Below are 15106 nucleotides of genomic sequence, written 5' to 3'. Positions count from 1 at the left end.
TTTTAGTCATGTCATAGAGCCCAAAGGAGATCTCTTGGAGACGGTTTGTGAGGTAGCTGGAGAAAGGAAGTTTAAGCCCCTTCTTGGGTGAGGACATCTTAGGCAGAGTGGAGTTGTTTCCGAGCTTTGCTCCTCCGGCCCCACCGCAAGCAAGGAACGGAGGGGACCGCTGCCCGCATCATCTCTCCAGGCTCCTCTTTCTGAGAAACCTGCGGGTGGTGGACGCCACCTTTTGCTTGTTATTATAAATTTGCTTCTTATTAAGCCTTCAGAATTTTTAAAGTTGCTCCGTGAAGTTTCTGCCTCCTTCGACCCGGGTGAAAGAAACCCTGGGCGTTCACCGACCTGGGCAGGGAACTGCAGGGCGGGGAACTGCAGGGCGGGGAACAGCAGGGCGGGGAACAGCAGGGCGGGGAGGGGGCGGGCGCGGGCTGTGGGCGGGGCGTCCTCGCCGCCTAAGGCTGCGCCAAGCCGCAGGCGGGAGGCAGTGGTGGCGGCTGTGGCGGCGCGGGTCCAGCGGCGCGGGGATTGGCTGCGGCGGGCGGAGACGTCAGGCTGCCGCGGCCTCAGCGGTAGCCCAGCTTTGCGCGGCGCAGTCGGTTCGAGTGAGCAGGGCAGTGAGGAGGTGTCCTCCGCCGTTCCACCTTCTGCCGCCGACGCCGGGCAGTGCCGCTTGAGCCGGGACGCACCTCCGGGCTCCTCGCCGCCTCCACCCCCGCGGCCGCCGCTCCGCCCGCAGTAGGCGCACACACCATGACGAAGAAAGACAAGAAGTCCTTCAACCAGAGCCTGGCCGAGTGGAAGCTCTTCATCTACAACCCGACCAAAGGAGAGTTCCTGGGACGCACCGCCAAGAGCTGGGGTAAGGAAACTGCTGTGGGGCGTCCGGGGCCGGCCGCGGTCCTGGGGGCGCCCGGCAGGGTCGGATGGGAAAGGAAAAGCAGGAGGCGGCTCCCCGCGCGGGGGGCCCCAGGATCCGCCTCCGCCGCCCGCAGCGGTTTTCGACCCGGGCCTCCAGACTCTAATCCGGGCGACGGAGCGCGGCCCATTCATTTTTCTCGGGGCGGGAGGGCCGTCGCTTGCGGCGGAGGCAGCGGGCCCACGGACAGCCCCGGCCTGGCTGCGCCGGTTTCTTCCTCCCCGCCCAGAGCGCACGTGCTGCCCGGGCCTCTCACCCCGAGCGGCCCCGGAAGCCGGGGACCGATGGCCGGGGCCTCTTTGTACGGAGCGTGCCGGCGGGGAGAGGCCCTGGCGGAGGCGCTGGTGGCGCCGAGCGGTTCAGGGAAGCCAGACCCTGCCCCACGCCCGCGGAGAGGAAATTTCCACTCCCGCTGCTATCTTGTGACTCGTCCACGCTGCCACCCCAACAGGTCAGAAGAGTGAGAGTGTTAAGTGTGTGGGTTGCATGAATGCTGTTGGTGAGTTAATCCAAGTGCATCGTCCGCAAAAATGCACTTGAATTTGGGCAGGGGAAAGACCCTGAAAACTTGGTTACTCCCTAATTCCTTTTTAATTATAGAGGTTTTCTTTATTAGAAAAATAGCTTCTTTGGGGGAAAGTAAATCCTATTTGAATGGCACGATGTTTTTCTGTGCCTCCAAAACGTGTGATGGTTGTATATGTTGGCAGTTTTTCTCTGTATGAGTTCTTTGTTTTTAAAAAATATATATTTAAGCCTTTCGCCGGTGTAGCGCTGCTTTAGGGTGACTCTCTTTTTGGAAGTATTAAGTAAACTAATTTTACTCTTTGTAGGTCTTTTGAAAAATATTTTGTAAGTAGGTCTCGACCGAACTTTTTTTCTGAGTGAGAATAAATTTCTGGAGTTGAGAATTATTTGGTCACATTTGTAAGAAGGCATACAGGTAGAAAATTAGGCGTGACTTAGAAAATAAACTGTTGCTGCTGAGTGGAATCAGCTCTTCCAGAGCCGATGGAAAGGTGGCTTTAGTCCTATCACAAGCTGAAAGGGGCTTTGGAGGTTTTTAGACCAAACCCCAAGTTAGAAAAGAAAAGGGGGAAAAAAAGAAATGTGGAGAGGTTGTGATTTTTGCTTTGTGTAAAATTACATATTCCACAGAGCCAAGAAAAGAACCCAGTTCTCCTTTAATCCTAGTCCAGCGGTTGTATTATTTTACAGATGCCTTGCCTAACTGCATGGTAATCACTCACAATTTTTATTTAAATGGCTGTCTTTTGGGAACCCACTAGTGTGATGAGGAAATACATCTTGCATCTGGAGATAAATGGGAGGGGGGTGGTGAGCAATTATTATTGTTTCTGGAGTCTGCTAACTTTTGCCGAAGGAACTTTTGAGCCATCTAAAGGGAGGGATTAATTTCTGTAGACTAAATTCCTTTCTCCCTTCCTCAGTGCATTTGCATTTCCAGTGATTAGTGTCTTCACTTAGTGTTAGAAGGAAATGACCTTTCTTACTGGAAGTAGTGCGCTCTGTATTCTAACCTTTGTATTATATGAGGTTGGGCTAGAGGTTTTATTTGCCCTGTGCATTTAAGTTGCTAGCGTGCCCAAATTACCACAGAATGGGGCCTTCCCTAAGGGCAGCAGTAGTGCAAGTAGAGCAGGGATTCATTTGTTAGCGGGGTTAAGGCAAGACCTTTATCAAAATTGAAAATAAAGTATTATACTTAACAACAAATAATAAATTTCTGTTCATTGTAATAATAGTGCAACATGGCATAAGTAGGCGAAAATTACCGATATTATCCAGTTATCCCAAAGTGAGGGCATCCCTCCAACAACATGTAGAGTAGTGGAATGTGGAGACTGAAATCCACGCTCAGCTCACCAGGCTGAGAACCTTAGACCATGGGGGTCTTCATGGAGAAAAGGAGTATCTCGTTCTATCTAATTCTCAGAGAGGTACTGTATGAGCTAGTTGATCTCATTCCCAGAGATGCCCCTTCTTAGTATTTAGGTATATATCTGAGCAGACTTGAGAAATGTCTATAACACTTTTTTCCCACAAAAAGAGGTCATACAGTATTATATAATCTTTTCACTATATTGTGGCCATCTTCCATGTTAATAAGGGCCTCTTTTACCATTTTAACACCTGACTAGTGTTCCATTGTCTAATTAGATGTACTGTGATTTTCTTTTAAAAAACAAGTTTATTAACATGTATGTTTCATGTATGCATAGGACATACTCAGGAAAAAATTGATGACTCCTGATTTTTTTTTTAGCCAGTGCATTATTGTATGTACTGGCACTTCCTCCTTCTGTTCCCTTCATTTTTGAAAATTTATTTACTTGAGATTTTCCTACTGGTAGAATTTCTAAGTCAAGTATAATATATATGTAACTTTTACATTTTGAAAACATATTAACCTTAAGAAAAAATCCTCATTTGTGCAAAAGTTTTTTTTTCTAGTTGCTTTTGAATTTAATGTAAGTGGTGATGGGTAGGTGGTTACATCTTTTTTGATCTTGGTAAAGTTGCTGGGTCTCCTGGTGTGTAGAGAAAGGCCTTTTCTGTCTACCCCAAGGATTTTATAAGGCATTCATCTAGATTGTCCCTGATTTTATTTTATTTTATTATTTTTTAAAGATTTTATTCATGTATCTTTTGAGGGGAAGGGAATGAGAGAGGGAGAGAAATATCAATGTATGTTTGCCTCTCATGCATCCCCTGCTGGGAACTGGCCTGCAACCCAGGCATGTGCCCTGACTGGGAATCGAACCCCGATTTTTTGGTTCGCAGGCTCACGCTCAATCCACTGAGCTACACCAGCCAGGGCGCTGATTTTGTTTTTATATTTGTCTTATAGTCTGAGGTTCCTTTCTAGATTCATTAAATATATTAAAAGTACAAATATTTAAAATGCAATTTTGCCATTTACATTTGGGATACAGTGAAAAGACTGTATCCCAACATGTTACACCATGTTGCCTTTTTTAAAGCAGCTATAATAAAGATTTTGAGTAGCCACTTGAATATGAAATAGCTGACTCTTGGTTACAGCAGCTTAAAATGCTTATAAATACATATAATCATTTCATTTAATTTTCACAACCTTCTAAAGCACACTGTGTAGGTGACCAAGTGTACCTAGAGCTGGTTTCTTTTCTTTTTTCTTTCTTCCTCTCCCCCTCCCTCCCCCTCCCCCTCCCTCCCTCCCCCTCCCCCTCCCTCCCCCCCCGTGTCCACCTAGCCCCTTCTTTCATCTCNCCCTCCCTCCCTCCCTCTCCCTCCCTCCCTCCCTCTCCCTCCCTCTCCCTCCCTCCCTCCCTTCCTTTTCTTTCTTAAGATTTTATGTATTTATTTTTACAGGGGGGAATGGAAAGAGAAAGGAGAGAAACATCAATGTGTGGTTGCCTCTCTCGCACCCACTCACTGAGGATCTGGCCTGCTACCCAAGCATGTGCCCTGACTGGGAATCGAACCAATGACTCCCTGGTTCTCAGGCCCACACTCAGTCCACTGAGCCACACCAGCCAGGGCCCTAGAGCTGCTTTCTTAAGCACAACAGTCAGGACATACCAGGAGTAAATAGTTGCCATTTATGGAGAACACAGGACAAAGAAAATTTACTACTTTGTGACCAATGCTGCTATATTAACCCTAAATGCATTAAGTACAATTAAAATGAAAGTAGTAGATAGCCTAGAGATCATTCAGTGGTATTCAAACTGTAGGTAGCAGGCCATGTGTTGTAATTGACATTATTTTAAATAATAAAATAGTAAAAAAATCAGTTTATTCTACAAAAAATGTTGTGTCATAAAACTTTTCTGTATTCTCTGTATATGATATCCCAGTGTAATATGTATTTCTCACTGTGGCTCAGAGTAAGAAAAGCTTGAAAACCACTAACCTAGCCCTGTGAGAAAATTGATCCCACAGATCTGACTTACCAAAATTTACTCAGTGACAGGATCCTTGGGCTTCCAGACTCCCCCCAAGGCCAGAGGTTGTTGGGGTTTTTTTTTTGTTTTTTGTTTTGTTTTAGAAAGAAAAAATTATGACATTACATGCCCTCATCTAATGCCATTTGCATGTGGGCTTCTTTGGAATTATTGGCTTAACTTAAAACTTGAGCTGCTAATGTCCAGGCACAGTCAGGATTCTGGACCAGAATAAAACTGTTAATACCTATTATTTTGTTCATGTGCCTTCTCTTTCATTATAGGTCCATGCGGTGCCATTTTCTCTGCTACCTGCTCCCATTATGGGTCATGCCTCATTTACATTTGGGATACAGTGAAAGTACTTCATGTTACACCACATTGCTTTATTTAAAACAGCTATCTATACAGGTTTTAATTATATACAAATGCTTTGGCTATCAGTAACCACACCATCTTGGGTGTCTATCTGTAGGGATCCCCAAAAGGCAAGTGTGTATGTTTTCTCAGTATCATATAGTTTTGTAAGGTGGTGTTCTTTCTCCTGTGGGATATGACATATTAAACTTTACAGATCCATGCACCATTGGGCAAGTAGTAGAACTTGCCTTAGCCTGTGTGCAGACTGTGAGTGAAGGTCACTGGTGGGCCTGGCGGGGTAGCTGCGGAGGCAAACTGAGCCATCACCCAGCAGGAGACAGCACTTCCTTTAGTGGCTGTGGGGAGAGGGGTAGCTTTCTGTTGTGCTCCAGACACTGTTGTGATTACCGTGACATGTGCCTGTTCTGGTGGCTTTACTATCGATGTGTTAGGGCTCCCAAATCTGCGTCTCTAGTCCGTATGGCTTTTTTATATTCTTATAACCGATTGCCTGTTAGAAATTTTAAGTTGGATGTTTCATAGGCACCTCTTCATCTAAACCTCCATTGTCCTCAGGGGCTCTATGATCTTTCTTGTTGCTCTCCTTTATCTCTCTCTGCCATTCCACGCAGTTCTCTCCCACCCCTTTGGGCCTGTTTCCTGGCTTGAGTCTCTTTCCTTTACCTTGACATGGCTACTCAGGTGTCAGCTTTAATAACCTGATCTATGGTAAAGATCTTTGAACCTCTCTTTTGCCTGAAGACTGGATCAAGTGCTCCTATGTATCCCATAATGCCAGATTTTATTATAGTACCTATGACTTTATTCAGTATTGGTGTTTCCCATTTGCTAGATTATAAGCTTGCTGTTCACTTACTCATCTTGATTCCCTAATACACAGGTGGCAAACACAAGGCCCATGGGCTGAATTCGGCCCTCCACCTTGTTTTATCCAGCCAGGCACCTTGTTTACCTGGTGGCAGTGGGAAGGTCTCGCTTAACAGTTAAGGAGTAGTTACATTTATACAGTCCTAAAATTACATTTGGCCCTTTGAAGGCAACTGTGAGGCTGATGTTGCCCCTGGTGAAAATGAGTTTGACACCCCTGCCCTAATACCCAGCCCGTTGCCTGGCACTTAGTAGGAATGCAGTAGAAATCCATTGAATGGTTGAACACTATCATGAAATGTTCCCATGTAATTAGTCCTCTTTAACTTATTTTTAATGTCTTTGATGGTATTGATGTATCATACATAGTATGATGTTTCCCCCAAGGTTTGGGCATCCCCCACCCTTGTTTCTTTCTTTCTTTCTTTTTTTTGCTACAGCACTGATGGGTTTTCATAGAAGTTCAGTATTCTGAAGATGCTTCCACTTAACTTTCCTGTTGTAGACTCAGCTGAGTTCGAGACCTGGGTCCTGTGTCTGACTAGGGTAACAGAACCAGGGGTATTCAAGGTCTCCCAGATCCCGTTCCATTGCTCTTTTTTGACTTTTTTTTTTTTTTAAGTTTACTTGCTCTCAGATTTAATGAGGGCTGAATAGATAGTGTCACTCTCTCCATTACAGGGTGGACTCAGCTATTACTAATATTTCTGAAAAGAATTCTCTTAAGTTAGCCTCCCACATACCTGTTTTAGCTTTGTTACTGAGTTAGTTGTGGAGTTGGCTCTTATTTTGCTGATGCCATAGTAAGATATGACTTTGGAACTAACCCTCATCCAAAGCATGAGGTACTTTTCTTTGGCTAGAAACTGGCACCAAAAAAGCAGCCCTAGCCCAACTCCATGCTTCTCTAACTGTTCCTTTCCTGGTTCCTTCCTGTCTGCTCTTCCTTCTCCTCTTTACCAAATGTGTATTTTCCAAGTGCTGTCTTTGTCCTTGATTTTTCTTCATCATCTTCCCTTGCAGTTTCATGAAACAATTGCAAACATCACTCGCAGATTTTACTTCCTGATTTAACATCTCTCGCAGATTCCCGTTGCTTCATGCATGTCCCGTTGACCTGAGAGAGTGAGGCTTAGGTAACTGCAGCACCTGGTGTATCACCTAGTAGTTGGAACCTTTCCCCTGCCTCCACTGAAGTTGTGAGTTGCTCCTATATTTGTAACTTTTGAAAAACAGTATCACTATTCTTTTGTGTCATTTGGGCTCGAAACATGGACAGATTAGGCCAGTTCTACGTCTGTGCATCTGACCTGCTTATCCTGTGAACCCTCCTTCTCCACCCTTCCTGGCCCCCAGTATTTTGTGAAAGCACAGGTTCAGGGAGTGTGGGATATTCATTTTTCCCAGCTTCCTAATGCTTACTACCCGTTTGAAATGTCTTAGCTGCTAACACCTCCACCAATTCTGTCCCTTCTTTATCAAGATCTGGTCCTGCCTTTGCTTATCAATTCTCTGATTAGAAATCTTACAGTATAAGATAAAAAGATTTTGTAACTTTTTCAAGGGAACACAGACCATTCGCTTTCCAGTTTTTTCAAAAATGTTGTTGATTCTAGGAAGGTGGGCCCTTAACTCCTGGTCCATCCCCAGAAAGATCCCAGGAGGCGGTTGGAATCATTGTAACCTAAACCTGTGTAGCCACACTGCTGTCAGATTATCTCTCAGGCTGCAGTTTTGATCATGCGACTCCCTGTACCCCAAACCTGTGGATCACTGCTGCTTTCAGAAGGTTGAAATAACTTCCAGACAGCTTGGCATTCCAGGCTTATTGGCTTAAAACCTTATAATTTTCAACCTTTTACAACCTGTCATTTCCCGCCTTACTTCCCATACATCACATGTCAAAGCTGTATGGGGGTATGTCAGGCTCCGGGTCGGGAATGCCATGCGCATTCCCTCTCCCGTGCCCTTCATTCCCTGCATCATGAATTCTTCCCTACTCTCAAAGCTCTGCTTCCCAAAGCCTTTGCTGATGCTGCCCAAGTGAAAATAATACTACATTTACCTCCTGTAGCACCTAAAACTTTGCATCCTGGGTTGAAGTTGCATATATATATTACTAACTAGATGTTATCAGGATAGCATATCTGTGTTTCATATCCCTACAACAACTAGCACATAGTAAGTGCTTACTTTTTTTTAATGAACAGATTGTCGTTTAATAAGTTTCAGCTTGAGATTCACCTATTGCTTGGGCTAAAGTTGAGAGTGTTGTGGGTCAGTTGGTATAGCTCCACATGAAAGTCATCTTTGTATAGATCCTTGTACAGAAAGGAATAATAATTCCCCTTAGCTCACTGTGATTCTGTCCCACTAAACTTCTAATTCATTTTGAACTGTTCAGTTAGGGCATCATAGTAAGTAAACATGAGCCTGTTGGCATAAATATGTACTTTTTACTTGATGAATCTTAGAAGTACACAAATATCCTAAGAAAATGACCCAACTAGAACTCAAAATACAGACCTAATTTATAGTTCCACATCTCCATCCCAGCTTAGATAACTCATTTAAAATCCCTTGGTCTTAGTTGCATAAGAAAGGTTCAGATGTCAATTTGGAATGAAAAACAAAACCTAAACGAATCCTTTTACAACAAGAGGTGGAAAACCTTTTCTTTAAAGGACCAGATAATACTTTAGGCTTTGCCAGCCGAATGGTGTCTGTGGCAACTACTCAACTCTTCTTTTGTAGCTTGAACGTGGCCACAGACAATGTCTAAACTAATGGCCCTAGCTGTTTCTCAATATTTTATTTACTAAAACAGGCAGTGGCTGTGGTTTGCTGACCTCTGCTTTAGAACTTAAGCGTTAGTGGTCTAGGCTGACCTAAGAAACCTGAACTGGTCTTAAATGGAATGTGGACTCATGGCTTGGTTCTTTTCATATAACAGAAGTGACACCATTGTTTGAATCTTTAAAATACAGATATGAATAATAAGTAAGTCAGCCGTCATCCTCAGCTTCTTCCCTTGGTAACTACTGTTAATTAACTACAGTACTTTTTTAACTGTAATACTGGCTGTATCCACTTTGGATAAAGGTCTGGCAGTTTCATACAGAAGTAAGTATACCTCTAACCCATGACCCAGAAGTTCCACTCCTAGGTGTCTACCCAAGAGAAATGAAAACCCGTGTCCACAAACAGATTTGTGCAAGAATATTTATGATAACTGCAAACTGGAAACAGCCTAAGGGCCCATCAGCAAACTGGTATGTCCACACACTGGAATACTAGTCAACAGTAAAAAGGAACTAACTGCAGGTACACAAAACCTAGATGAATCTCAGTCAGGCTTAGTGCAGGAAGAGCTTTACCAAGGAAAATCCATACTGTATGATTTCACTTATATGAAATTCTAAAACAAGCAACACTTAATCGATGCTGGAAGAAAGCCCAGATTGGTATTTGCCTCTAGGACAGTGGGCGTGGGACTTGACTGGGGAGGGGCGTGGGAGAACTTATCTTGATAGGGCTTGAATGGTTTGTCAGAAGCCAATTATTGGTACACTGGAGATTTGTATCTTTCATTGAATGTAATTTTTGTCTCTCAATTTTAGTTAATATGCATGCTGAAATGTTTAGGGCCCAAATCTACTGACATCTGCAACTTAAAATGCATAAATGGTGAATAGATAGGAGATAAATATAGTAAGAGTTCTACCTGGGGAATCTAGGTGGCTCTATGCACTCATACATTACTTAATTTCACTCAAATTTTCTGTGTATTTTTTGAATATTGCAAACTGAATCTTGGAGAAAAAAGAATACACGGATACATTAATGCTTGTCTTGATTGCCTTCCACTAATCGTGGAGTTTTTTTCTGCAGATAATGATTATCAGTTTTCCTACCAGTCCTCTTAATATATGTATATGTGTGTATGTATATAGAGAATATAGGAATACGTAATTTTCTTTTCCACTTTTACATGAGTAAATAGGAAAAATGTGTGTTCTAGAATTTGTTTGGTTTTTTTTTTCCTCCACTTAATACATCTTGGCCATGTTCCTGTGTCAGTGAAAAATAGATTTATCTTATTCCTTTGAGTCATTGCATAATATTCCATAGTGTAGACCTGTGTGTCCAAAATATGTGTATTTTTTCATAATGAATATTTAGGTTGTTTCCAGATTTTTCTTAAACACTGCTTCAGTGCAACAACCATTTATTTAGGGTAAGTATTAAGGAATGGAATCAGCAGTGTGTAGCATATGCTTATTTTTATTATTAATAGGTTGTCTTCTAAAAAAGCTGTACCAGTTCCTACTCCCTCCAGTGGTGGATAAAAGAACCTGTTTCCCATCAATTTTCTGAGCGTTGGCCACATCGAACTTTATCCACCCTTTAAACATTTTTGCCAGTTTGATGGGATGCTTGTATTTGAGTGATTTAATTTGCAGTTTCTCTAAAAACTGCAACTTAGCATATTTCTCTCTTTGCTCTGTTTCATCCCTTAATTCTTTTATTTTTTAAAATTGTACTTGTTTTAAATTAATGTTACCACAAATTTAACAATTTTTTATGGACTGTTCCTAATCAATTACCTCAAAATATATTGAATAATCACTTCTCACAGGTTTGAATTGCCGACTTTGTTACATGCAAAATGTCGTTTGATACGGATTTCTTCCTGGATATTATGTTTTGTTCACCTGTGTCTCCAGTCCTGTGTCGGCATCACTCTAGTATGTAAGCTTGTAAGTGCTTGAAATAAATGTAAGAAACTTGTGTGCTCTCTGTCGACTATCTTGATAGTGCTGGCTTCCTAAAAACCCTTCAGGTAACTTACAGAACATACAGGAAGAATAGTCCGTATATAGAAAAATAATCTATTCCTTGAAAATTGAGAGAGCCAGCTAAGCCATTTAGTTGGTGTCTCTTTTAGGTTAGAGCTCTGTTTATTTTTATTCACGTTTTCTTTGTTGTTTATTGGTTTTGGGGGGAGAAGGGAGAAAAAGAGAAACATTGATTTGTTCCATGTATTTATGTGTTCATTGGTTGACTCTTGTATGTGCCCTGACCAGGAATAGAACCTGCAACCTTGGTGTATCTGGATGATGTTCTAACCAACTGGCCTAGCCAGCTAGAGCATCTGTTTATTTTTCTGTAAAGACTTCTAATTTGAAAATGTTTATTTTCATTAAAATCCTATTTCATCTATTTTCAAATTTATTAATTGAAAACTGGTTTTATTGATCAAATTGATTTTTTTGCAATTCGTTTCTATTAATTTGTGCTTTTATCTTAAATCTCTCACTTCCCTTGAATTTATTTTAGTCTTGAATTAAAAACCTGGTTTTTATATTAATCTTAGCAGCTTTTTGGTGGTTGCATGTAAAGCTGTGGATTTTCCTTTGTGTTCTGCTCCAACTACATTATTGTTTTGGATTTTGAATATTTCAGGTTTTTAGTCCAAGGATTATTTAAAAGTTTGTTTTTCTAAATTTTTATTTTAATTTGTAATATGTTTACTTTGACTTAGAGGATGTGGCCTTGGGGGTTTTTTTGGTTGTTGGTTTTGTATTTACTTTTTTGTTTTTCTTAATTTAAGTCATGGTCAGTTTGGGGGAAATGTTCCAAGTTCGTAAAGAGTGTATTTTCTCGTGACTCCAATGCTCTCCATATGTTAGATCACTGGTGGTTATGTTTTAAAAAGCCTGTCTGTTGGCATTGTTTACTTGATCTGTGGATTTCTGCAGGAAATGTGGCAAAATCCCTTGTCATGGTTGCGATGAATTTGTAGTTCTATTTTTGTTTTACATATTTTAAGCCACTTATCATCATGAAGGTTTATGGCTATTATGCTGTATCTTGTTTTTTATTTACATTTTAATGGAATTTATTGTGGTGGCTACGGTTCACAAGCCCATACAGGTTTCAAGTGTACATATAGCTCAACAAAATACCCTCTTGCACACTGCGTGGTATGTCCATCATCACCCAGAGCAAAGTCTCTTTCCATCCCCATTTATCCCCCTTTGCCCACCCCCACCTCCCCTCACCCCTTTCCCCTCTGGTTATCACCACACTGTTGTCTGTGTCTGTGAGATATACATCTATATCTACATCTACATCTGTATGGATATCTATATCTATCTATATGGTGTGTATCTACAGACACAGACACACACCCACACACACAATCCCTTCATCTTCTTTCATCCAGCCCCTCAACCACCCTGCCTTCTAACAGCTGTCAGTCCATTCCAGGTATCCATGCCTCTGTTTCTTTAGTTTATTTTCATCATTAGATTCCCCATATAAATGAGATTATATGATATTTGTCTTTTTCTGACTGGCTTATTTTACTTTGCTGTTGCAAAAGTAGTATTCTATTGTGTAAATGTACCTCAGCTTTTTTATCCAGTCATCTACTGGTGGGCGCTGGGGCTGTTTTCAGATTTGGGTTATGGTAAATAATGTTGCAATGAGCATAGGGGTGCATATATTCTTTCAAATTAGTGTTTCAGGTTTCTTCAGATACATTCCCAGGAGTGGGATTGCTGGGTCAAAAAGCAGTGCTATTTTTAACTTTTTGTGGAAATTCCTCACTGTTTTCCATAATACTTTTTTTAAAGATTTATTTATTTATTTATCTTTAGAGGGGAAGGGAAGGAGAGAAGGAGAGAAATATCAATGTATGGTTGCCTCTCATCCGTCCCCTGCTGAGAACTAGCCTGCAGGGAACCGGCCTGCAACCCAGGCATGTGCCCTGACTGGGAATCGAACCACGATCGTGTGGTTCACAGGCCCGCCCTCAATCCACTAAGCTATACCAGCCAGGGCCCCATAATACTTTTTGACTTGAGTTCTAGCTTGCTTACAGTAAACAATACCACATCTACATTTGTTTCTGAGACCTACTTTATTTTCAGCCATTACATGTGTTCATTTAAGGTTTTCTTTTATAAATAGCATTTAGTAGGATTTTTAAACTCACTTTGAGAATTTTTAAAATTATTTGACAGCTACTAAATTATTCCTGTTATACTGCTTGAGGATTTTAGTTTGTTTTAAAATTTAAACAAATTTAAAACCTTAACTTTTTAGGAGATCATTGGCTGACTCCTAAAAGTTGAGGGATGCAGGGGTTGGGGGAGCGGGAATGAAGGTGCAGGTGCTCCGCCTCCGTGGTGTGGTGGTTGTGTCTCAGGTTACACACAGCAGTCCCCATTGGTCGGAATTGTGCAGTCGAAATCAGTGGAAGTTACTGTGTGTCAGTCATTCCTCAGTTCTGATAAGGAAGGAAACTCCAATTCCTTCCTCCTTTATTCAGAAGTAATCACTATTTGTGAATTTGTTTTGTGCGTTTCTGGCCCATTGAAAAACACTCTATATACACATATTTATAGAATTCTGTAATTCTGAGTGTTTTTTTTAAAGATTTTATTTATTTATCTTTAGAGGGGAAGGAGAGGGAAAGAAACATCAATGTATGGTTGCCTTTCGTGCGGCCCCTGCTGGGAGTTGGCCTGCAGGGAACCTGCCTGCAACCCAGGCATGTGCCCTGACTGGGAATTGAACCGCAATCCTCTAGTTCGCAGGCCCGCGCTCAATCCACTGAGCTACACCAGCCAGGGCTTAATTCTGAGTGTTTTAAATTTAAGCAAGTGGTATGTATCATTTTGAGGTTACTGTTTTCTGCGTAGATTTTTTGAGATATTTAATTCATTTTTAACTACTACTTATAGTTTTCCATTTTGTATTTTATTAAATTTCTCCCTTACTTTGTTTGAGGGTACTTTGGTTGTTAGCAATTTTTTGCTATTGCTTTTCCATTGTTTCTTTTTTGTATTACATGACCAGTTCCTCCAGGTAGGATTTGAGGGTGGTAATTCTGAGTCCTTGTATGTCTGGAGGTGTTCTTTTCTTTTTTTCTTCTTGGTTAATATTGAAGTTTATAATCATTTTTTCTCAGTTTGGAATATACTGTTTTATTTTTGCCTAATGAGATCTGCTATGTCATATTTCTCTGCCGTAGGTAACCTATTTTATCTTTTAGAAGCTTTATGAAATTTTCTCTTTAGTTTTGGTGTTGTGAAATTTCTTGTTTGTGTCTAGATATAGGGTGTTTTTTCGGTGTTTTTAAATCTGTGCTGATCTAGATAAGGAATTTGATATTTCTTGGAGCGTCCCCCTCCCCTTTCCTGGTAAACTATTAGATTTGTTAGTGTTGTGGTTCTGTCCCCATATCTCAATGATTCCCAGACATACACTCCCTCTCTGTCTCTCTACCCAGTGTCACAGAATGTCTTCATGTTCTTTGATTTCCTCTTGCCCCTTGGTAATCTGTCTCCTTCTGTCTTCCTAGTCCCCAGACAAAAATAGATCTGCTTTTTGACACTTCGGTTTGTGCTTTCTCAAATTTTAAATGCAAGGAATCGTGTAGTGTATACTTTTGGGGAGCAGCAGACTAACTTATTTTATTCAGCATAATTGTTTTGAGTGGTTCATATATGGATGTAGCAGAATTTATTTACGTGTCAGTGTGCGTTTGCGTTATTTGCAGTTTTTAGTGATTACAAATAAAGCATCTGTGAGTATTCATGTATCTTTCATCTGTGAACATGTGCTTTTGTTTTTCTTGGTCAAATATTTCAGAATGTATTGGCTGGATCCTATCTTAGGTGCATGTTGCTTGCTTTTTGAGAAGTTGTCAAAGTGTTTTACAAAATGGTGTTGTGTTGTATTGTGTTTTGGTACTTACCCCTAGGAGTGTGTGGGTCTCAGTGGCTCCACTCCTGGGCCATCACTTGGTGTTGATGGTCTTTGACATTTCTAGCATGCTGGTAAATGTGTCGTGGTGGCTCGCAGTTTTCATTTGCCCTTCCTTGATGGTTAATGATATTGAGCACCTTTTCGTGAGCTTGTTTTCCCAGCTTTACATATGGGTGGTTTGTGTTCAAATCTTTTGCCCATTAAAAAA

General features: G+C 41.4%; 1 protein-coding gene across 1 annotated transcript in view; it reads left to right on the top strand.

Annotated features, from left to right (window-relative positions):
• The first annotated feature begins 499 nt into the window (after nt 1–499).
• The window catches only part of ATP1B3 (ATPase Na+/K+ transporting subunit beta 3), a 36701-nt gene continuing 22094 nt past the window's right edge, over nt 500–15106 (top strand). The window contains exon 1 of the mRNA XM_037051487.1: nt 500–862. Coding sequence (XP_036907382.1) covers nt 754–862 — 109 coding nt within the window. The 5' untranslated portion in view covers nt 500–753. The remainder of the gene's footprint in view (nt 863–15106) is intronic.

This window comes from Sturnira hondurensis, unplaced genomic scaffold (assembly GCF_014824575.4).
Source record: "Sturnira hondurensis isolate 20B ecotype Veracruz unplaced genomic scaffold, ASM1482457v3 Scaffold0000867, whole genome shotgun sequence".
Lineage (NCBI taxonomy): Eukaryota > Metazoa > Chordata > Mammalia > Chiroptera > Phyllostomidae > Sturnira > Sturnira hondurensis.
The sequence above is the reverse complement of the archived record's forward strand: the minus strand, read 5'-3'. Positions and strand labels throughout refer to the sequence as shown.